Raw genomic sequence first — 25,131 nt, 5'->3', positions numbered from 1 at the left:
CTCATGGGCCAGATAAAGAGCTTCCATAAGCCATATCCAGCCCATGAGCCCTATTTGTTACTCTTGCTGTAGACATTGCACTAGAAATTTTTACTAGCTGGTATCGATGGCTATGTTCAGAGACTCCGAGAGCAAAGGATAATTCCCAGGACACAGGCTATCTAGAAGTTCACTTCATCTGTCACTGCCAGTATCAACCTTACTCCTTTGATAAGGTTTTCCAGGTGGAAAGGACAAATAGCTATGCACTGCTTCTCCTTTATTTCTGGGAAGGCTGTGGGTGAGGGCTTGAAGTCTTCACATTATCCACAGGCCTGTGTGAGCTTGAGAGAGAGTTCAGAAACAAGCAAAAAACACAAAATACAAAAGAGATACTTTTGCTAACATAAGGAAACTATAATTATCGCTGAAGAAAGCACAAGACATTTGCTGTGAGTTTGTGTATCCTTATTTATCACACCAGGGGTGTCAAACTTGTTTTATACCAAGGGCCGAATAGCATTCATGTTGCCTGTTCAGGGCCGAAAGTGATGCCATTAAACAGGTCATAACCAAAAATAAGCACTTTTTTCACTTAGGAACTCATTAGCTGCAAATGACAGAAGAGAAAACACACAAATCTTGATCATATTTCAAGACATGGAAGAGCCTAATTTTCATGTGGGCTGCCCTTTCAGCAGTGCCACCTCAGCACTGCTAAGCAGCTGAGAGCCCAAGGGCCTGATAAAAAGCTTCCGCAGGCCGCGTCTGTCCCCCAGGCCTTATATTTGACACCCCTGTATCACACTGTTCTTGGGCAGAAATTCAGTAACTGTATGTAGTTGATCATGCTCTCTATACTATTTTGCCCTCACAGTCTTCATGCTTGTTTGCTGTAGTTGTACCACCCAACACAGGAAAAGATGAACTATAAAAAAGCCAGATCCTATGTATGTTTGAACATTGGATTTATGCTATGCTTTAGGACAGAGGTATCTAAACTTTTTGGCAGGAGGGCCACATCATCTCTCTGACACTGTCGGGGGCCAGGGAAAAAAAGAAGTAATTTACATTTAAAATTTACATAAATGAATATATTAGAGATGGAACTTATATGAATGAATGATGGCCTTATAATAGCTCAAGGCCTATAAAAGGCCTTGTGCAAAACAAGGCTAGGCTTTCCTTCGCTGCCTCTGCTGCATCACAGACATGAAACAGCAAGCAGCGGAGGGAGCCCTCAGCCAGCAGCTCACGTGAGATGTCGAACAGTTTTCCTCACGCTGAGAACAGTTGTGTCAGGCCAGTGTGGGCTCCAGCAAGTCTCCTGAGGGCCAGAGGCTCATTGGAGACTAGGGGCTCCCTGCGGGCCAGATTGGGGGTCCCCGAGGGCCTCTAATGGCCCCCGGGTTGGGGTATGAGCACCCCTGCTTTAGGATAATCATTTAATATTTATATACAATTTTTCAACTATAAAATGTTGAAAATTTATATACAATTTTTCAACTATAAAATGTTGAAAATTATAAAAATGTTACATAGCAAAGGTTATGGTTTATTTTTATTAATAAAAATATTAATATTTTTTAAGACACAAGGAAGAGACCAGCATGTAGCCACTCTGCCCAGTTAACATTTCTGCCTGCAAACGAAGAGGCAAACCTGAGGCCCTGTTTCCATTGCTCACTCATGTTCAAACCTGGGGATTGAGGCCTCTATCTTGTACATACTTACCTGGGAATAAGTTCCGTTAAACTCACTGGGGCTTACTTCTGAATAGACATGTATAGGATTGCACAGCAAACATGATCTGGATAGGTCCTTACCTGTTGCTCCTGCTGCTGGTGGTCAAGAGGTAGTGCATACTTTTATCATGCATCTCTTCTGCAAGAATAAGATCTGAGCTCTTAGAGCAGGGTTATCAAACATAAGGCCTACTGGCTGAATGCGGTCCCTGGAAGCAATTTATCTGGCCCCCTTATTATTGGGCTTTTTCAGCATGATAATTGGGCTCTCTTGTATCTTGAAATTATGAATAATATTTGAACATTTAATCTGTTATTTGCAGCGAATGAGTTTTTTTTGTGACAAAATGCTTATTTGTGGCCATCTACTTAATGATGTCACTTCCTGCTTAATTATGTTATTTCCTGCCCTCAGCAGGCACAGTGAATACTATTCGGCCCACTATATGAAATGAATTTCACAACTCTGCTGCAGTTGGGAGACCCTTCTGTTAACAGTGTTCTATAAAGCAGTCGTCTATTAGTGTCCTTAGGTGAGATAGAGATTGTTTGATGAAATCTTTTTGGTGTGGTATCCAGAAATGATTTTCAAAGAACTGCAAAAAATTTAAATCATCTTTTAAAAAAAAAGATTAAGTTTTGTATCTTCTAATTCTCATTGTGTTTTTTGTTTGGAAGGCAACATCTGTCCCAAACTTTTCCTATATGGGAGCAAGGTTGTGCAATTATCTCTCTCATCATCTCACCATTACTCCACAAAGTGGCAACTTTAGACAGTTACTGCTTCGCAGGTCAGTATCTGTGTGTTTTTATGACAAGCCATTGTATTCAAAATTAACACGTTGGTTTTCTTACTGGTGGTAATCCTTTGCAAATGTATGATTTATGACAGAATCCCTGGAATGTTTTCAAAACAATTGTATTTGCTACAAAGTTACTATTTCTAGACACTTTTCCCTTGGGAAAAGCACTTTGTGATTCTTGTGTTAAACTAAAAATGTGTAAGTAAGCATCTTACCTCAACTTTTGTAGCATTTCTTAGGAATCACAACTTTCATTTTTAGACTAAATGATTGCAGTAATTGTGAACCACTCTTGCTCCTTTTGCAAAAGAAACAAAATCCACATCTTGTACAGATGTATAAAAATCTAAACGATCTCCTGTGAAGCTATTGATTTAATATGCATAAATGTCTGTATTCCCCCTTGCTCAATAGTTCCCAGAGATCCCAGCTCTGGAGTGACCTCCTGACTGGTATAGATGATCTCAAGAAGACCTACCGTTTAGATGAAATCTTTTTGCTGGGTGACTTGAATTCCAGGGTTGGGAATTCTGACTAAATTTATCTCAGAGCATGGAAGGTGGATGATGACTCTCTCCTTCTTTTGCGCATTGGGCAGATGGTCAGAGGATTCTCATTACATTGCCAATGGTATGGCTCTTGCAAGATTTTCCATTATTTCTAATATGCTTTGGCTTAATGGTTTAAAGGAGTACCCCAATGCTGGTGATTCACGTACGTGTCCCTGTATGGGTCGAATTTTGTAGACTATGCTCTAGTTTCCATGATACTGAAACCGTATGTGAAAGAGTTCGCCATTGGGGATATCACCATTGATGATCACCTCCCTTTAATCCTGGTACTTGATTTGTATTCAGGGAGAACTCCAACGTTTCCAGGTATTGAAGAAAAGACAAAGAGTAGATACAAAATCATGGTGAATAGTACCCTTTCCCTAAAATTCCATCACAATTATGGAGCCAACAAGCATAGATCTTTTATCAATTGCCTGAAAGGACTTTGATCCCTTTGCCCAAATTAAGTTATGACCCTGGACTCCAAGCCTAAGTGGAGGATTATACATGGTGTGTCTGATAAAAAGGATTGGTTTGAAAGAGAGTGCAGAGATCTCGGGGCACTTATCAGAGCATATTATTTGGCATTCACAAAGTCCAACACTTCATGTGTGTTAGTTAATTTTTTTCTATAAAAAACAATTTAGTGCCCTATTGTCAGATAAAAAGCAGAAATATACTTATTCTCAATCGAACAAGTTGTTACATGTGATACAGCAAAAAATACAGGTTGAGTCTCGTTATTTGCAAGGGTTCTGTTCCCTGAACTCACATGCATGGGAAGAATCGCATTAAAGCAAATCCATTTAAAAAACAATGTCCTTTTGCTAGGTGATTTAAAAACAGCTTTGCTGACCCAATTAAAAAAAAAAAATTTAAATCCCAATCTCCCAGCGAATTACCATCCTATCATTTTACTCTCTGTAATAGCCAAAATTTATGATAAATACCTAAGCTCTCCTCCTGGATCAGTTCTCAGAGTATTCTAGATGTCCTGAGCAAACAAGATTCTGTCAGGGCAAATAAACATTGGATAACTGTTGATTTTATCTCATTTAGTCCACAAGCGATTCAAGAAATCCAAAGCAAGATCCTATGTGGCTTTTCTTGACCTAAGGGCTGCTTTTGAGTCTATTGATTGAGATCTTCTTTGGACTAAATTAGCCAACATGGGGATTGATACAAGATTATTGGAATATAAGATATTAATTAGTATCAACACATCATGTAAAGTTAGATATACCCGAAGTGGCCTAGCACACCCCATTGTTATAAACAGAAAGGTTAAACAGGGATGCATCTTGGCTCCCACACTATTTAACCTGTTCCTAAATTATGTAGTCCCAACCTTGAAGACATTGGATATCTGCCTCAAATTTGAGTTCTGCCAAGTGCCACTATTATTGTATGCAGATGATGCAGCACTCCTTTCTCAAATAAGAATTGGCTTAAAACATCTACTTAACAGATTCATAGAGTATTTTATAACCAACAAGTTACAGATTAATTACTCTAAATCTAAAATCATGGTTTTTGCAGAGCATTTTCTCTTGCGAGATGTAATGTATTTCGCTCAGCTCTGTTAGTGGGCAGATTCAGAGACGTTCCTCACTCAGAGAGAAGATGCTCCTATGATGGGAATTGTGGGGAGACCCTAGAACAGGGGTTTCCAGAATTTTCAGCCAGAGGGCCATCAAGTATCTGGCACTATGTAGAGGGCCAGAAAAATAAATATAAAATTTATATAAATATATTTGAGACGGAATTTAGATGAATGAATGGGCTCTAAGTTCCAGGTTTTCTCCAATTAACTCCCATTTTCCAACCTCACAAGCAGCTTACTTACATGTGCAGGAGTAAATAATTCAGAATCAGCACACCACAGGAAACACGCAGAGCACGTTCTGAGGGCCATGGAGGCCTCCCCAATCCCCAGAAAGCCTAAAGTCTTCAGAGGGCAAAAAAAAAAAGTCACTTCCAGTTTTCAGGAAAACCAGAAAGTGTTGTTGTTGTTGTTGTTGTTGTTAACAGTATTTATATACCGCTTTTCAACTAAAAGTTCACAAAGCGGTTTACAGAGAAAAATCAAATAACTAATGGCTCCCTGTCCCAAAAGGGCTCACTGTCTTAAAAGATGCAAAAAGAACACCAGCAGACAGCCACTAGAAAAGACACTGCTGGGGTGAGGTGGGCCAGTTACTCTCCCCCTGCTAAAAAGAGGAGCACCCACTTGAAAAAAGTGCCTCTTACCCAATTAGCAGGGGTAATGTTTTTAGACCTTTAGAAGGCATTCTGAAATGTGGCCTCTCCTGCCCTCAGAACATCCTCCAGATGCAACTGGAGCACAGTTCTAGTCACATTCGGTCAAATGAACCAGAGGCTTCCAGGGCACCAGAGGCTAGTCCCGAGCCTGATAGAGGCTCACCGTGGGTCACATCTGGCCCCAGGCCAGGGTTTGGAGACCCCTGCCCTAGAAGATTTTATTTTTAACTGCCCACAACATAACATTCTTCATAAGAAATATCTGGCCCCTTTGTTGAACAAAATGCAGGGTTGGGAGGATTCAATTAAGCTTTGGTCTCTTCTCTCCATACTGGAAACTGAGTCTTTGGACAAGGTTGCTAGCTTTGTCTCTGGGGTTCTAGTGGAATGGAATTTTGGGTTTTCTGCTGTTTCATGGCAAACAGAAGCGTAATTGATAATTATGACTGTGTTTAAATTTTTTCCTTCTATGCCAATAAAGGTCTTATTTTCTTACAAAAAAGATAACAGTAAGTGTGAACCAATCTTATTCCTCTTGCAAAAGAAACACAATACCCATCTTGTACAGATGTGTAAAAACCTAGCCATGTAAATGAGACTAGTTCATCACTTTCATACCTTAGTGAGTAAAGAATTTGGTTTTTTGTACTTCAAATGTTTAATATTTTTATGGATTTTGGCACACTATGAATCAGTCATACTTCATTATAGATGTTTTTTGTATCTAACAATGTTCATAAAGTGCCATGTATTTTTATACTCTTCTAGATCTAGCACTATCTAATATTTATTCTTATCATTTATTTTAGTCCTTGAAAATATAGTACGTTCTGATGCACTCAAGCACCAGTTCTCAAACGGTGGGTCGGGGACCCACCAATTGGTCATGACCCAGTTTTTGGTGATTCGCGAAACTGACAGGGCAGATGAGGCTATGTACATCAACAGTTAAACAAGCTGCTAGTGGAGGGGGGAGCACTGCTACCCAATCACCATTATAGCCACACCCCTTCGTATTTATAAATAAGGCAACAGCCTCTAAAAAGTTTGGGAACCATTGCACTGCAGACTTTAGTTGAATCAGTGTTTCGAAGAGCCCAATCCTATACATGTCTACTCAGAAGTGAGTACCATTATAGTCAATGGAGTTTACTCCCAAGAAAGTGTATATAACAGGCCTTTATGTAATTTGTGTGGGTTAATACTTGCTAGCCTTTATTTGGTATTAGTAAAATACTTTTTAAAAATGTAAATTTTTTCTTCTAAGTAGCTTAGGGGAGCATGTGGGTTTTTCCTCACTTTATTTTCATAATAAGTGTGAGGTGACCAGCCCAAAGTAATGATGAGTACCACGGCTGAGAAAGGACTTGAATTTGGGTGTGTCTGGTGTAACTCACTCCACTATATTGCACTGGCACTCATTATGCATGGGGTAGAGAGAGAGAGTCTCTATATTGAATGGAAATGGGGTGTGTGTGTACACTTTATGATATATGTGTGAGTAGGGCACTGGGCTATCCACTTTTGGGGGTGCAGGGCAGAATCTGCCCTCACTGCGGCATTGTATTTTTCCTCAGAGGAATGAATGACCATTCACATATATGAGAGAAAGTAAAGGGGTGCATTTAGAGATACCATTGTGATGTCGCTAAACCTTCCCCTGATCCTGGTGATTCTAGTATCGGAAAAGGAACGGTAGGTTTTTTCCTTCCTCACAATTGTGTCCATTTTACTCTTGTCTCCTAAAACTCTGGAAGTCATGAAGAACTGAACTGACCCCTCTGTGCTTAACTGTCCTGAGTTTTCTTTCTCAGTGTGATAGAATCCAGGAACTGACAAAATAATCAAACGATGCATTTTAATAGGTTATATCAATATGCTTGAATGATGTGTGGCAACTTTGGTTATTTGAGAACCAGGGCTTGTAATGCTTTCTTTTCATAAATCACCCTTTCTCTATTATCTCTTAATATCGCTTTGTGCATTGCCAGAACTGCAAATGCAAACACTTTGAAAATGAAATTTTGATTTGAAGGTATCTTTTTTTTTTAGGTGTCGAACAGAGTATGAAAATAGAGATGAAGCTGCTAAAGGAGATGATGGTACACGGAAAAGATTTCATGCATTTGTGCTATTTTTAGCTGAACTTTATCTAAATCTAGAGGTAAAAGAATTGTCTGTCATGGTACACTTATTCTTCCCAAGAACATTGTTAAAAATTGTAACCAGAAATTTGCTGTTGATGGGAAAGGTACTCTAACAATGACCCTTTACTATGTGGTTTAAAAACAGCATTGCTAACTTTTGTGATGTAAGAGTCATTAAGCAGACCATCAATCAGTCTGTCTCCAGGCACTTAGAAAGGCTCCACTTTGAGCCAGCGACCCCACCCTTCACCCAGAACAAAGTGATTATCCTTTTTTCATGTGCTCAGGGGAAAGGGAGTGAAGACTTTCTAAACACCTGGAGGGAGACTGTCTGATGGATTGTCAGCGGGCTGCCCTCTCTCTTAATGAGGCTATTGTTAAACAACTGTTTTCTTTCAACTTAAGGGGCCCTTCCCATTGCATTAAGATAGAAAAATCCATGGATAATTACACTGTACCTATTATTAAGAACGTAAGAACAGCCCCACTGGATCAGGCCATAGGCCCATCTACTCCAGCTGCCTGTATCTCACGGGGCCCACCAGATGCCCCAGGGAGCACACCTGATAACAAGAGACCTGCATCCTGGTGACCCCCCTTGCATCTGGCATTCTGACATAGCCCATTTCTAAAATCAGGAGGTTGCACATGCGCATCATGGCTTGTAACCCGTAATGGATTTTTCCTCCAGAAACCTGTCCAATACCCTTTTAAAGGCATCCAGGCCAGATGCCATCAACACATCCTGTTGCAAGAAGTTCCACAGACCAACCACACGCTGAGTAAAAAAATATTTTCTTTTGTCTGTCCTAACTCACCCAACACTCAATTTTAGTGGATGTCCCCTGGTTCTAGTGTTATGTGAGAGTGTAAAGAGCGTCTCTTTACACTTTATCCTTCCCATGCATAATTTTGTATGTCTCAATCATGTCCCCCTCAGGCATCTTTTTTCTAGGCTGAAGAGGCCCGAACGCCGTAGCCTTTTCTCATAAGGAAAGTGCCCCAGCCCAGTAATCATTTTAGTCGCTCTCTTTTGCACTTTTTCCATTTCCATTATGTTCTTTTTGAGATGTGGTGACCAGAAGTGGACGCAGTACTCCAGGTGTGGCCTTACCATAGATTTGTACAATGGCATTATAATATTAGCTGTTTTGTTCTCAATACCTTTTCTAATGATCCCAAGCATAGAATTGGCTTTCTTCCCTGCCCTGCACGTTGGGACGACACTTTCATTGACTTGTCCACTACCACCCCAAGATCTCTCTCCTGATCTGTCACAGGCAGCTCAGAACCCATTAGCATATATGTGAAGTTTTGATTTTTTTGCGCCAGTGTGCGTGACTTTACACTTACTTACATTGAAACGCATCTGCCATTTTGCTGCCCATTCTGCCAGTTTGGAGAGATCCTTCTGGAGCTCCTCACAATTACTTCTGGCTTTACCACTTGGAAAAGTTTGGCGTCGTCTGCAAACTTAGCCACCTCACTGCTCAACCTTGTCTCCAGGTCATTTATGAAGAGATTGAAAAGCACCGGTCCCAGGACAGATTCTTGGGGCACACCACTTTTCACCTCTCTCCATTGACACTGGAGTTGACACTGGAGCTTTTTCAGTAGCCTTTGGTGAGGGACCGTGTCAAATGCCTTCTGAAACTCCAGATATATAATGTCCATGGGTTCTCCCGCATTCACATGCCTGTTGACATTTTCAAAGAATTCTATAAGGTTTGTGAGGCAAGACTTACCCTTACAGAAGCCATGCTGATTCTCCCTCAGCAAGGCTTGTTTGTCTATGTGTTTTGAGATTCTATCTTTGATGAGGCATTCCACTATCTTATCCGGTATAGATGTTAGGCTGACCGGCCTATAGTTTCCCCGGTCCCCCTTCCTTCTCTTTTTAAAGATCAGAGTAACATTTGCTATCCTCCAATCCTCTGGCACCGTGGCCGTTTTGAGGGACAAGTTGCATATTTTAGTCAAGAGATCAGCAACTTCATTCTTCAATTCCTTAATAACTCTTTGGTGGATGCCATCAGGGCCCGGTGACTTATTAATCTTTAATTTATCAATGAGGTCTGAAACATCTTCTCTTTTAACCTCTATCTGACTTAATTCCTTGGTCAGGAGGGGACATTCGGGCAGCAGTATCTGCCCGAGGTCTTTTGCCATGACGACAGATGCAGAGAACTCATTTAATTTCTCTGCCATCGTCTCATCCACGCATTGAGACCCCTGATTTCCGCCTGCCTAGCTGGCCCTGCATGTGGAACAGGTAGCACTTCTGAGAATACTACCTTTGAGGTCCTGGCTTTCAGCTTCCTACCTAATAGCCTAAGTTTGGCCTCCAGGACCTCCCGGGTATACTTGCCCACGTCGTTGGTGCCAACATGCACCACAAACACTACCTCCTCCCTAGCACTGTCTACCAGCCTGTCCAGATGAGAAGTGATGTCCGCAACCTTCGCACCAAGCAGGCAAGTCACTATGCGGTCTTCACATCCGTCGCAAACCCCTCTATGTTTCTAATAATTGAATCCCCCACTACAAGAAGCCCCCGACCCCCCTCCTGCCGAGGAGTATCCTGAGTGCATTCAGATATGGGCCCGTCCCCTGGAGAAAGGGTCCCCCATAGGGGATTGTTTCCCTCCTCTCCCGGATGACGTCCTCCAGCATTGAGACTTCCCACATGGGCAGCTGAGGAGCTGCATGCCTGAGGTTGGGACGAAGCCTGATCGCCCCTGGAAGTCTCCCCATGGTCCTTCTCTGCCTGCCTCTGCTTCTCCAGGTCGGCCACCAAGGCTTCAAGGGAGCGGACATGTTCCCTGAGTCCCTGGAGCTCCTTGCACCGAGGACATACCCATGACTTATGCCCCAGAGGCATATAGTCATACATGTGGCACTTGATGCAAAATACTGGATAGCCCCCACCCTACTGCTGTCTGTCTGACTACATAGCTTTTTTATTTTGTTTGTTTTTGTTTAGGGGTACTTAAAAACCCTACACTGGTTAGCAGCCCTCTTCTCAAGGGCAGTATCTGGGGCCCTGGCTTCCTCGCCCTGCTGCTGAACTCGCACAGATGCTAAACTTGCGGTGCCTTACCTGGCACTTCGTTCCCGAGGCACTAGGTTTCCCACGCGCGCTTCTGCAGAGAGAAGCAGTTGTGCTTCTGCAATTGCTTGCATGGCTGTCTCTACAACAGTAAGAAAAGCAGTTTTTTAAACTGATTTTAAAGGGATGCATTTTTTCCCCTTCTCCAGGGATCAGCACGTTCCTTTTCATTTGCAGTGGCCATTCATGTTGAGTCAAATCTATGTATAAAAAATCCGTGTATAACAAGGTTGGACCTGTTCTTATTTTTCACCTTCGAATAAGAACTTATTTGCTCAAAATGTCTTGGGCATTTAAGTGCAGCATCTAATAATAAAAACAACTTTTGCAGCTCTTTAGAGTCTTCCCATCACTCTTTTCTAGCAGGGGCCAGTGTGTACAAAAGGATTACCCCAATAGCAATGTTGATTTTGTATTATAGGGTTGTTAGAATTTAAATGCTAGCATGATAGCACAGACTTTGATTTGCACTGATGCAGCAGATACTGTATCCATGAGAGGGGCCATACCTTCTTAGTTTTCTTTAAAAAAATTTTTAAAGAAGTTATAGGATGAAAAATATTCTGCTGGTAGGTGGAAAGCTTCCCAAGGTATAGCACTGGAAAGATGGGTTTGTGAAATGAAGCCAGTATGGAAAGGGGGGGTTGTGCTTTAAGATGTTAAATCTGTGTGTCCGTTTTTGAAATGTGTTGACCATCACTCCTAAAATGATCTGTCCTTTATGCATTTCACTTGGAGAGAAGTGTATACTGAAAGCCTTCCATATCTTTGCGGATTTGGTTCTGGAACCCTGCACGGATACCAAAATCCACGGATGCTCAAGTGTGCGGGTGCCATGTTGACAAAATGGTGTACACTTGCGTAAATTGCGTAGAACTTACTTAGAAAAATATTCTAGGTATTTGGGTTTTAATAACTTGCACTATTTAAAAAAATAACTCACTATTTATTTTTAAATGTCAAGATGTCCACACATCAGCAGTTCTGATACTGAGACTAGCTTATACAAAATATTAAAACTCATATTACTTTCTAATAAATGGTTGGATAATTTTTTTAACATTTATAGATTAAAGGAAGTAAAGGTCAGCTAACCCGAGCAGAGATTCTTCAAACTGGACTTCATGAATTATTAAGCACACTGTTTTCCAATCCTGTGGACAGCAATTTGATCTGTGCAGTAAAGCTACTGAAAGTATGATATTTTAATTATTTTGAAAAATCTTCTTGTTTAGGACCTCTTATGTTAAAATGCAACTCATGTTTGAATGTTGATTACTTTTAATAAATATTAGACTTCTATTTTCCTAATCACAGTGGATAGAATGGCAGATTTGAACCAGTGACGTGGATTCAAATGTGCATTCGTTCATTCAGGTAGAATTTCTATGGTATTGGAAGCTGTTCCCTATGTAGTAGTTTTCATAAATATTAGAAGTATAACTTCGTTTCTAGTATACATGTGCAAAGCAGGGCAAGGAAGTATCCCCTCAGTCTGTGATGGCAAACCTTTTGGGCTCAATGTGTCAAATTTGGAAAATGTCAAACTTGACTCTGCTGAGTCTGCTAACTTGACTCACAAACCCCAAACAAAAGAGAAACAATTGTTTAAATAAGGATAGCCCCTCATTAGCCCGTCTGCTTCTTCCCTCTGGTGCCTACCCAAATAGTGCTGTCCTAGATCCCTGGCTCCCTTCTCCCATTTTTAGCCCAGCCACCTCCAGTCTGAAGGGGATATCCCCCATTCTGTGACACCACAGCTTGGTTTCTGGTGTGATGGGCAAGCAAGGGTGGCCAGCACACAGCTCACCTGGTGTCAGCTGCAGCTGAATGTGAGCAGGGCAGGCAGCATCCAGGAGGGGCTGACACAACTTGTCACGTGCCACCTGGGCTGGCAAGCAAGCCTGTTCATCGCTCTCAGGCTATGTTGTGACCAGCATCGTTGGTGCAGTCCATGGTACATCCTAGTGGCCTGCTAAAAACACCGGGGGGGGGGCACACCTACTAAGCTAGCTGAGAGACAGTAAGGTCAGGGGACCCCAGACAGGAGTGTTGGTGAACTTTGTTGTCTCACCCAAAACATTGTGGAGTGTCACCTTTAACACATATCACAAGTATGCCAGTCTAGTAAGCATTTAACAGTGAACAATCCAGAACACTAACCCCTCCCCTCCCTAAGTTCTTTAGCGATGTTGGAAAATGCTGCTGAAATTGATCTCCAAAATTTTCTCTGACTCTAAAGTTGCTTTGAAAATGCCCTTGCCCTAAAGAATATGCATTCTTTAGTTGACAGGATCAGTACTGGAAGATGCATGGAAAGATAAAGGAAAGACATTCATGGATGACATAGTACAGAAAATTGAAAATGTTGTCTTGGATGCAAATTGCAGCAGGTAACAATAAAAATGTTTCCCAATTTTTCTGTATTCAGGCATGTTGGCTGTTAGTTGCCATTTCTGTGATTCTATGATTAAACAGAGCAGGATTTTAAAAAGCTTCACCATCATTTCTGTAGTTGTCATCTTTTGGGATCTATAACACAATTTACATAATAAATGTTCTGTGATGTGGCTCTTTCCCATTCATTGTTTTATAGTCATTAATTGCTTGGCTTGCATGTTTTAGCAGTTATACAAGGAATACAGATGGCAAGACCTTAGTGCTACTGTCTTTGAGATTCTGTATAAGTAAATAATTGTTCTTCTCTTTCCTTCCCCAACTGCTTTCTTTAAAATGGTCCAAGACAATTCACTGCAGTGTGATAGGTTGCTGGGAGCACTCTGTTTTCATTGGGTTGCGTCATAGCGAGTCTTTAAAATACAATCGTGTGCTTCTCCATAGTTTCATTGGTAACATTCAGGGCTATGCTTGACCAGGATTAAGTTATAATTGAGCTTCGTATGTGAATTTGTATTGGGGAAGGGTGGAATTAAGAACCTAAGAAGAACCATGCTGGATCAGACCAAGGGCCCATCTAGTCCAGCTTCCTGTATCTCGTAGTGGCCCATAAGATGCTTCGGGGGCACTCAAGATACACATTTTGTTACCTCTCCCTTGCATCTGTCTCTCAGAGATAAGCAACCTCTGAAAACTAGAGGTTTCATACAGTCATCATTACTTGTAACCTGTGAGATTCTTCTCCCATAAATTTGTCCAATCCTCTTTTAAATGTATTTAGGCCAGGTGCCATCCTAATGTCCTGTGGCAAGGAGTTCCACAAATTAATTATGTGTGACATAAAGAAGTATTTCCTTTTGTCCTGCCAGACACTTTTTTGTGGGTGTTCCATGGTTCTGGCGTTGTGCAAGAGGGAATAAAACTTCCTCTGTCCAATTTATCCATCCTTGCACAATTGTATATGTCTCAGTCATGTTCCCAACTCGGGCACCCCCTTTTTAAACTGAAGAATCCTAAATGTTGTAGCCTTTCTCCTAAAGGAGGTGCCCTCCTACCCCACTAATCATTTTGGTCACTCTCTTCTGCACCATTTTCAGTTCTACTATACCCTTTTTGAAATATGGTGACCCGAACTGGACTGGACACAGTATTCCAGATGTGGCCTTCCCATTGATTTGTACACTCGCATAATAATGGCCATCTTATTCTCAATCCCTTTAAAAAAAAATTATTTCCAACATGGAATTGGCCTTCTTCACAGCTGCCACACACTGGGTTGACACTTTCATTGAGCTGTCCACCACCACCCAAGATCTCTTTCCTGACCAGTCGTAGACAGCTCAAAACCTATCAGCATTTATGTGAAATTATGATTTCTTGCCCCAGTGTGTATCACTTTACACTTGTTTCCATTTATGTATATTTGCTATTTTGTCACCCATTCTCCCAGTTTGAAGAGATCTTTTTGGAGCTCTGGGACCTGGAAAGCACTGATCTCAAGACCAGTCCTTGGGGCACACTGCTTTTTATCTCTCTCTATTGTGAAAATTGCCCATTTATACCCATTGTACTGACCATGCAGCTTTAAGATGGCTTACAAAAATCCATAGCACAGAAACTATAAGAAAAGTCTTAAAATCAAATAGTATAGTATTTTTATCTCGCCTTTCTCCCACACCAAAGGGGACTCAAGGCAGCTAATGATAAAATCAATACATAAAAAAATACAATATTAAAAGCAAGTAAAACATAACACTCTTGACAATTAAAAATCATTTAAAAGCGCCAGCCCTCGGTGTCAATTACAAGCTTTAAAAAACTTAAATAAGGTTTTAAGGCCCCACTAGAAACAGGGAGCTGTTCTTAATTCCAGGGGAAGAGAATTCCATAAACAGGGCTCCACCACTGAGAAGGCCTTATTCCTAGCTGCCCTCCCTCACCCCTACTGGTGGCGGCACAGTCAGAAAGGCCCCTTCAGATGACCTGAGAGGATGGGTAGAATTATATGGATAAGAACATAAGAACAACCCCACTGGATCAGACCATAGGCCCATCTACTCCAGCTTCCTGTATCTCACAGTGGCCCCACCAAATGCCCCAGGGAGCACATCTGATAACAAGAGACCTCATTCTGGTGCCCTCCCCTGCATCTGACATAGCCCATTTCTAAAATCAGGAGGTTGCACATGCACATCATGGCCTGTAACCCATAATGGAATTATGCCTCCAGAAACTTGTCCAATCCCCTTTTAAAGGCATCCAGGCCAGATGCCGTCACCACATCCTGCGGCAAGGAGTTCCACAGACCAACCACACGCTGAGTAAAAAAATATTTTCTTTTGTCTGTCCTAACTCTCCGAACACTCAATTTTAGTGGATGTCCCCTGGTTCTGGTGTTATGTGAGAGTGTAAAGAGCATCTCTCTATCCACTTTATCCTTCCCATGCATAATTTTGTATGTCTCAATCATGTCCCCCCTCAGGCATCTATTTCTAGGCTGAAGAGGACCAAACGCCGTAGCCTTTCCTCATAAGGAAAGTGCCCCAGCCCAGTAATCATTTTAGTCGCTCTCTTTTGCATCTTCTCCATTTCCTATATCCTTTTTGAGATGTGGTGACCAGAACTGGACACAATACTCCAGGTGTGGCCTTACCCATAGATTTGTACAACCGCATTATAATATTAGCTGTTTTGTTCTCAATACCTTTTCTAATGATCCCAAGCATAGGATTGACCTTCTTTACTGCTGCTGCACATTGGGTCAACACTTTCATCGACCTGTCCACCACCACCCCAAGATCTCTCTCCTGATCTGTCACTGACAGCTCAGAACCCATTAGCCTATATGTGAAGTTTTGATTTTTTTGCCCCAATGTGCATGACTTTACACTTACTTACATTGAAGCGCATCTGCCATTTTGCTGCCTATTCTGCCAGTTTGGAGAGATCCTTCTGGAGCTCCTCACAATTACTTCTGGTCTTCATCACTCGGAAAAGTTTGGTGTCATCTGCAAACTTGGCTACCTCACTGCTCACCCCTGTCTCCAGGTCATTTATGAAGAGGTTGAAGAGCACTGGTCCCAGGACAGATCCTTGGGGCACACCGCTTTTCATCTTTCTCCATTGTGAAAATTGCCCACTGACACCCACTCTCTGTTTCCTGGTCTTCAACCAGGTCTCAATCCAGGAGAGGACCTGCCCTCTAATTCCCTGACTGTGGAGTTTTTTCAGTAGCCTTTGGTGAAGGACTGTGTCGAACGCCTTCTGAAAGTCCAGATATATAATGTCCATGGGTTCCCCCGCATCCACATGCCTGTTGACATTTTCAAAGAATTCTATAAGGTTTGTGAGGCAAGGCTTACCCTTACAGAAGCCATCCTGAGTCTTCCTCAGCAAGGCTTGTTCGTCTATGTGTTTTGAGATTCTATCTTTGTTAAGGCATTCCACCATCTTACCCGGTATAGATGTTAGGCTGACCAGCCTATAGTTTCCCGGGTCCCCCCTCTTTCCCTTTTTAAAGATCAGTGTGACATTTGCTATCCTCCAGTCCTCTGGCATCGTGGCCGTTTTGAGGGACAAGTTGCCTATTTTAGTCAAGAGATCAGCAACTTCATTCTTCAATTCCTTAATAACTTACAAGTAGGACTCTGCTCCTGCTCAGAGTAGTCCTCTGTACACACTTATGTATTTATTTTTAATGCCCTCACCTAGCTCCTGTGCCCCAACTTGCTGGACCTTAGAATCCCTCCTTCAGGTTAGATTAGGTGCTAGCTTAGGTAAAGGTAAGCTAAAGGTAAAGCTAAATTTCAATGTTGATCTAAGGTTGATTTAAGGTTAGAAGACAAAGAATTACAAAGAGTACACTTACCTTCTTCTCTTCCTCCTCTCCTCTTCACAACTCAGAGAGTCTTCCCTCTCCTTCTCCAAAACTCAGAGGTCCACTAGCCGCCTCCTTCTTCTCGCACAGATGATAAACTCGCGGTGCCTTACCTGGCACTTTGTTCCAGTGGCACTTGGTTTCCCAGAGGCCATGCGCGCTTCTGCTTCTGGATGAAGGCAGTCCCTCAAATACCCTGGTCCCAAGCTGTATAGGACTTTAAAAGTCAAAACTAGCACTTTGAATTCAGCCCAAAAACAAACCAGCAGCCAGTGTGGCCACCAGTGCAGAGGCCCAACTGAGTCAAACCAACGAACCTTGTGAGCAGTCACAAGGGCAGCCGCATTCTGCACTAGTTGCAGTTTCTGAACCATCTTCATAAACAGCCCCATGTAGAGTGCATTACAATAATCTAATCTAGATGTCACTCGGGCATGGGTCAGTCACCGTGGCCAAATCTTTTCAAATGAGTTGAAAAAGCAGTCATTGTGAACCAAAAAAAGTCTAGCACAAGCATGGAGCAACAAAGGAGCTAGCAAATGAACACAATAATTATTTCACAATACAGTGGTGCCTCGCAAGATGAAATTAATTCGTTCCGCAAGTCATTTCGTATTGCGAAAAGTTCGTCTTGCGAAGCGCGGTTTCCCATAGGAATGCATTGAAATTTAATTAATGCGTTCCTATGGGCAAAAAAAGTCAGAACAAAGTCAAATTTGGTTTACAAAGTGTTTATTAAGTGCTCTTTAAAGGCATACATACTGTACAGAGGATTTCAAAAATTTCAAGCACAAAACTTCAACTTTTTAATTTTAAAAATTTGTCTTGCGAAGCATGGCCATAGGAAAAATTCGTCTTGCGAAGCACGGCATAGAAAAATTCGTCTTGCGAGTCACCAGAAAAAATTGCAAAAATGCTTTCGTCTTTGTGAGTTTTTCGGTGTGCAAGGCACCACTGTATACATTTGTGTTAACAGGACAAACTGCATTTGGTGCCCAAAAGATGGAAGAGTTGGTGCCAGGCAGTCATCAGTTGAAAAGGCATTTTGTAATTGGGGCACAATCAAAGAGAGAGCCTTATTCCTTTGTAGTCCCCTGATACTCAGGCACGTTAGGTTTTGTAGGTCAAAACCAGCATGCTGAATTATGAAGGAAACAAATTGGGAACCAACATAGCTCTTCAAACACAAGTAAAATATGCTCATTATGACAAGTCTCATTAATAACCTGGCTATGTATTTTGAACCTGGAAGTTGCTAAAGAAACTTCAAAGGAGTCCTAAAGTTTAATACATTACTATAATACATAATCCAGAGTAGTGTCTGTGAGTCTTTGGATATGGAGAAGAAATAGATATACAGGTGGACCCTCCTTGTCCTCTGATTTGGGACCTGTGGATTTAACATACTGTAGGTCCCAGCCCACGCCTAGAGGACTTCATCAAACTTCCCAGATGACTGTAAGTGCCTGGGAAATAGTCTAAAGTGCAGGGAGTGCACAGCCTCCATGCATCTCAGAAAGCCTCCCAAAAGCTTCTGAAAGGCACTTCCTATTTGACGAAAACCAGAAGTGCCTCTCAGAAGCTTCTGGAAGTCACATGTGATCTCTGCACACCTCAGATCACCTCCAGACCTGACCAGAAGATACTTATTCAGTTATCCAGTGATTCATTCACTGGTTTTGGTATCCACATGGGTCCAGGAATGGATCCCCTGCAGAGACTGAGGTCCAACGTGTAAGTAGGTGTGCTTTACCATTCTGCATACTGGGGATCTTTTGATTCCTGTATCATATTTTATTTTTGCTATTGACTAGTGCCATATTTGTATCAGTTGATTAGCATCAAACTCTAACATTTTTTAATGTGAGCTAAATGAGACATTAACATTTTTTAATCAGAGCAATGAGTTAACATTGAATTTCAAATTGAGTTCATGAGCAGCTATGAATAAATTACCAAGGGCAAGTGTGTGTTCCCCATGTTTCAGTTGCAAGTGGTATCAGTAAACTTCCCTTTAACACTAGGGGTGTGGTGAGTCGGCTAAGATCAATCGAACATTCTCTATTAGATTAATCTGTTCTCTTTGTTACAGAGATGTAAAGCACATGCTTCTGAAACTAGTAGAATTGAGGTCAAGTAACTGGGGAAGAGTCCATATAACTTCAACATATAAGGAAGCAACTCCAGAAAATGACCCTAACTACTTTATGGTAATTAATATTGCATTTCCCTTGTTTCAGATGGGGTGGGTGTGTGCACTTGTGCGAACATGAAAAAAGTGAATAAATGGTAGAGTACTAAAAGTACTGATTAACACAATTAACAGCTGTGCATTAATTTTAGAATGAACCAACGTTTTACACATCTGAAGGTGTGCCTTTCACTGCAGCAGACCCAGGTATGGCAACAATGTGATTTTTTTCATTTAGACAGAAAATAGCTTGACCAGTTAGTTGACTACATTAAATGTTAAAAATAATTTTTAAAAAACGCATTTACAGAAGGTCCACATATATCAGCCTTGTTTACTAGCCAAACATCTATCTGTCCTCCAGCATCTCTTCATTTGGTCTAGAAATTATGTCTGGGCATAAATTGTTTACTTGCCAGTAGGAATATAATTGAAGTTATCTAAGCATGTGCAAAGTGCCTTTATATTACTTTACATTGAACAAGTTCAGTCTTTTCCTTCCTCCCCCAACCAGAATTGATAACAAGGACTTATTCAATAGATACTGTTGCTCTCCCCACACGCCATAGGTTTGAGTCCTTGCACATCTTGCTGAAAATCAAATATTGCCACTGCCTCCCTAAGAGCAAGCATACTACATACATAAGCAGATAATACAGACTGTCTCCCAAAAATCCAGTTCTAATTTTTCCCAACTCTATACATCAATCCCATCAACACGGCTTCATTTGTGTCAGAATATGGTATAGACAAGTATGTTGCTTTCAACACAAGAATCGAAAAGGATAGCGTACGCAATCTTTCCCTCCAAAGACATAAGATACAATCCAGGTTTTCCTGCCAATTTTCTTTCCCTACAACCATTCCACTTGATTTTTTTATCCACTTTTCCTTGAAAAGACCATCTTTCCCACCATAGAAGAAATCCACCCCAGATTTTAACGCAAACCTCCTTTTCCAGTCAGCATATCTGTTTGGGTCTTTTATGCCCTTCCCTTTTAGTCTTTGGAAAACAAGATTGGTGAAAATCCTCTGGGTTCTTTGTTTCTCTTTCATAAAGAGAGAGATGGGAGAAAAGGAGGCCTTTCTGCTCGAAGAAAAGCAAGGGAAGGGATTGGAGAAGGACTACTTAGAAGCAATACAGGGGAAAGCACAGAAGTGGGAACTACAGTAGACTGAAAAGGTTTTAAAATGCTGCTGCCTGCTCCAGTTCAGTCAGCCAGTGGGAGGACTGCAGGATTAAGCAGCAACAGAGACTAGTCTGGCAACTTCACTGAGGTGCTAGCAGGAAAAATACGTATGTGCATTTTAAAATGAATGGCAAAAATTATTATTATTATTATTATTATTATTATTATTATTATTAACAGTATTTATATACCGCAAAAATACTGTGACTTCTAGTTTCAGGCTGCTTTCCAGTCCTCATCACCAGGATTAAATTCTTAGTCACTCTGTTGACCATATTCGTTGACTGCTGGCATTAATTTAGTTTTAGTGGCATATGAAAGGATTGATATTTTTCCAGTTTTTTAGCCAAGATTAGCAAAAATTAAGCCATATGGTTTTTCATTGTTACTGATAGAAGTCATAGAAGCCAGCCATTGTCCTCTTTCCTGCTTCATTATCTGAGCTTTTCTATGTGTCTTTGTGTGTCCCCCAACTTTGAATTTATGTCTTTGCATAGACATTTTGTTAATTTCATCTAATTTTTAAGCCAAAGCTAAATTTTTCCCCACTTTGGTCTTGTATCACAATCCTTCCTCCATCTTTTGTATCTGTATCTCATAGCTCCACGTGGCCAATTTGTGAATGTTCAACATTACAGGAAACATTTAGGGAAGAGGAAGTATGATGGGGAAATATTAAGTAAATGGGATGAAATAGAATACATCAGTGTTTCTCAGACTGTGGGTCGGGACCCACTAGGTGGGTCACAAGCCAATTTCACATGGGTCCCCATTCATTTCAATATTTTATTTTTAATAGACTTGATGCTACCATGGTATGTGTCTGCATTTGGGGAAATGTTATAGATTAGTACTTTTAACAAGCTACTATGCATATTATTTTAACAATGAAAGTAAATGGGACTTATTCCTGAGTAAGTGTGGGCAGGATTGCAGCCTAGGATGGTTAAAAAATTTTCCTACTTGATGATGTCACTTCCAGTCATGACATCATTTCCAGTGGATCCCAATAGATTCTCATTCTAAAAAGTGGGTCCAGGTGCTAAATGTGTGAGAACTACTGGAATACATGAAAGCATATGGTGCCAACATAGTTACCAGCTTTCATTGAGATTTCCATAATTTCACTCACTAGGGCCAGTGGCACTGATGAGGACTTCTGGAAGTCCCTCTAACGATGTACTGCAGTTGGAAAAGATTTGGTTTCCTGAATTGCATCATATATGAGGAGATGTTGCCTCTCCCCCTAGCTTCCCAGCAAGCTGGGGGGGAGGGGAGAGAGGCATAGTTCTCTCTCACTTGCACAAGTTGAAACAGTGGGAAAACTTCCATGCAGGTAAATGGAGACTCTGCCTTTCTTGGGGCTCTGTGACAAGCACCGAGGCCTTGGAAGAGAGGTGAGGAAAAGAAACAATAGGAATATTTCTTATCCAAAACTTCATGCAAAGAAGACAGCACAAGCTCCCTGCTTGTAAGAGGCTTTGGGGAGAGAAGGAGAGTTTTATTTTGGTTGTACCTTGTTAATCACTGGGATTCTGTTCCAGAATCCCCAGTTGATAAATCAGAGGATAACAAATCTATGGAAAAATAGCTTTAAAGACCCACTTCCAGGTTTCTTGCTCCTCCATTGTCACCCCAGAATGCATTGGTTTTTTAGATTGTGAGCCCTTTTGGGACAGGGAGCCATTAGTTATTTGATTTTTTTCTGTAAACCGCTTTGTGAACTTTTTGTTGAAAAGTGGTATATAAATACTGTTAATAATAATAATGTTAATAATTGGTTTAGATGCTATACAACATTCAGCCATCCAATGGGGAAAATAATGAAATTAAATTATTCTATTAGAATCCATTTTCACCCTGTTGTAGCTGAATGTGGTATAAGGGCAAGAAATGCAGAAGTTGGGTCTTTAAAGCTATCGTTAACCCCAAGAAACTTGCAACCAATGTGGTTTGACAGCATGAAATGGGATTTTGGTGCTCTTTTTTCCTTGTTACAATGCATTTAAAGGTGGACCTGTTTCAGTGGTGAGTCAACTCAGTGGATACTGAGGCCCCACCTGTACTTTCAGTGCAGTTTTGAAAATGGTTTCTGCTGTTTCTTGCCTTCATAGTGCTGTGCAGGTTAAGTAACTTGATATGGGGGGGTGAGATGGTGGCAAAGAGAATGGAGGCTTGGCTACTAAGGCAATGTTTGTGGACCTTTGCTGGCATTGATTGTGCTTACACACCTCAGTTTTTTAAAAGTACATTCACGCATTTAGTGCTATTACTGCCTGTTAAGTTTTTATTAGGATGCAGCAAATAAGCATGAAGTTCCATTTAATTAAAAAGAATACAACAAATTAACTTGGTATTGTAGACTATCAAGAGAAATATCAAGAACTTCTTGATAGACAAGATTTGTTCCAGGAGTATGAGGAAAATGGAACTGACTTATCAGGAGCTGGAGATCCGTAAGTTTTTGTTTGACTTCTTTATGCGGCTATCACATTAGTTCAATTAAAATCCCTAATTCAGAAATTAATTCAGGGAAACACTTTTTGAGAATGCTTTTGTGTTTTGTCTACTTATCTATTGTAAACTTGTTAAATGCTGTGGTCTTTATTTTTAAAAGTGTTTCTATTTAACAGCTCTTTTCCGATTTTGTGTCATTGCTATTATTTAGTGGTACATTAGAATAAGCAGCCAGTGAATTGTCACTGCCTTAGTAATGGTGTAGATCTATTAAAATAAGATTTATAATGTAAGTTTGTGTTCTGAATGCTATTTATAGGCTTGGGGAGTTCCTCCTAATAATTATTTGCTTGCTTTGTCAGAGATTGATATTCTTTATATGGGAGAAAAAAGCCACATCTAACAGCTGAATCTTTTTTGTAGGTATTTTGATGACGACGACGACGATGATCAAATGGATCCAGAAATTGAAGAAGCATATGAAAAATTTTGCTTAGAATCTGAACGCAAGAGGAAACAATGAGATGCTACACATGGATATTAGTGTTTTTTAAAAACCAGCATAGGTATGAATAGCAAGTAGAAGGGATGGATGGCTAAACCTTGTTAAGTCCATACCAAACAAAGGAAATTAAGTTTCTCCAAGTACTCAAGTTATGCAATTTCCATTTTGTTAAACAGAATCTGCCAAAAAAATGTAAACTTAAACCCTATAACTTAAACAATGTATATATATCATACTTTATTTTGTGTACAGTTAAACAGTGTTTTGGCTGAAACAAATTTTATTTGAAACATGTCACATTAGTGTACAAATTTGAGGGTTATTATATTAAAAACTTCTTTTAAAAAATCCATTGCATTTACATTTTGACTTGCTTTTGGAATGCATTCATCCTGCCTTTCCTCTGTCCCCCCCCCTTTTTTTTTTAGGTTCACGGAACTGCCAGTTGACTCTTGTAATTTTTCACAATCATGAAAATTGCACTTTTTCCCTTTGAAGGAAAATTTAAAGATCTTCAAGTGAACAAATATTGTTTTTGAATAGCTAGATAATTGCTGGACACTTTTGTTTATGGAGATTTGATCTGTTTGTTCCGTTTGAGATCAGTTTGAACAAATGACCTCAGTTCAGAAATTGATTGAGGGATCCATGCTGCTCTCATCTGTCTCTCTTCCCCAATCTCACACTTATTGTTTTTGCCCTTTCCTGGTTTGGACAGCCATAGTTTGCCATAATATTCAAATTGGGGAAACTATGAGTAGCACTAACCAGGATTTTCCTTAACCATAGTTGACAGACATTTTACAGAGGAGTGGAGGAGACAAACCCATAGTTTGGAGACTGGAAATGTGATTTCTGAGTTAATCTCCTTTCTGTTAACCTTTTCTCCTTTTCTTCAAAAATACATGAAATTGCTTTTAATTCCAGTTTGTACAATATTTCATGTAGTTTTGAAATGCAATACTAAGAAGCTATAATCTCTACCACTGTTCAGTTTGGTAATTTAGTGATTGTATATTATACCAAGAGTGAAACAGTTTTTTATATTACAGAAAATAACAAATCCTAAATATTTCTGCTGGGTATTGTCTCTTCCCTTTAATCCCCTTTTTTGTTTCTGTAAAATTTTACCCAGGACACATCTAAATTTTTTGTTTCTCATTTTGTATCAAGTAGAGTTTGTTTCCTAACACCAAATATATGTGTTGAGCTTCCCAAGAAGTAGGTAAAATAACTTATGTAAAGACAACACAGATTGTAAATATGCATGTAAATAGTGCTGTTTAATATTGCACTTGGTACAGTTTGTGTCTGTTAATGCAGTTAGCATCAACTACATCTTTTGGCTGTTCATTTGTTTAGCTTATTACTTAATACTGTACCAGATTTGAAAAATAAACTGCTTTGTTTTGTTGGATATGTTTTTCTCTATTTTCATAATTTTTCTGATGTGTTAAACAGTAGCACCTGTGTTTGCTAACGTGTGCATGCTTACTGTCACTTTTGTTCTAAGTTAGCATGGTGATACCGCAACAACATAAGATGTTCAGCAATCCTATTTGAAATAAATGCCCATTTAAAAAATATTATGGATATGGATTTCAGAATGCTTAGGATGGCATCCTGAGTTTATGCTTGTGCAAGTTGCGGAAGCATTCCCCTTTTTTCCCCTGAAGCCCCCAAATCTTCAAAAAAGACCATTGCTGAGGGTCAGGAACTCTCAGCAGCACCAAAGAATGTGGTGCAGGGGGAGAGCTGCAGATACTGGAAGCCACAAGGGGTCACCATTTGGCTAGTTGGGAGTGATATAGCAAGTCACAAAAGTCTCCAAATTTCATGTTTTGGTACCATTCTGGACAATAAACACTATTCTGGGACAAGGGCCCAGAAAGTCAAGTTCCAAGCAAGACAGACC

The 25,131-nt window shown here is 40.5% G+C and overlaps 1 protein-coding gene across 1 annotated transcript in view; it reads left to right on the top strand.

Moving 5' to 3' along the window:
- PAIP1 (poly(A) binding protein interacting protein 1) overlaps positions 1-24,635 on the top strand; it is a 35,530-nt gene extending 10,895 nt beyond the window's left edge. Inside the window, exons 4-12 of the mRNA XM_066614825.1 lie at positions 2,403-2,515; positions 7,396-7,507; positions 11,669-11,794; positions 12,886-12,992; positions 18,966-19,083; positions 19,217-19,271; positions 22,617-22,710; positions 23,135-23,277; positions 23,645-24,635. Of these exons, the coding sequence (XP_066470922.1) occupies positions 2,403-2,515; positions 7,396-7,507; positions 11,669-11,794; positions 12,886-12,992; positions 18,966-19,083; positions 19,217-19,271; positions 22,617-22,710; positions 23,135-23,234 (825 nt within the window). The 3' untranslated portion in view covers positions 23,235-23,277; positions 23,645-24,635. The remainder of the gene's footprint in view (positions 1-2,402; positions 2,516-7,395; positions 7,508-11,668; positions 11,795-12,885; positions 12,993-18,965; positions 19,084-19,216; positions 19,272-22,616; positions 22,711-23,134; positions 23,278-23,644) is intronic.
- The last annotated feature ends 496 nt before the right edge of the window (positions 24,636-25,131 follow it).

Source organism: Tiliqua scincoides, chromosome 2 (genome assembly GCF_035046505.1).
Source record: "Tiliqua scincoides isolate rTilSci1 chromosome 2, rTilSci1.hap2, whole genome shotgun sequence".
NCBI classification, from domain to species: Eukaryota; Metazoa; Chordata; class Lepidosauria; order Squamata; family Scincidae; genus Tiliqua; species Tiliqua scincoides.
Note: the sequence above shows the minus strand (reverse complement) of the source record. Positions and strands in the feature narration are given on the sequence as shown.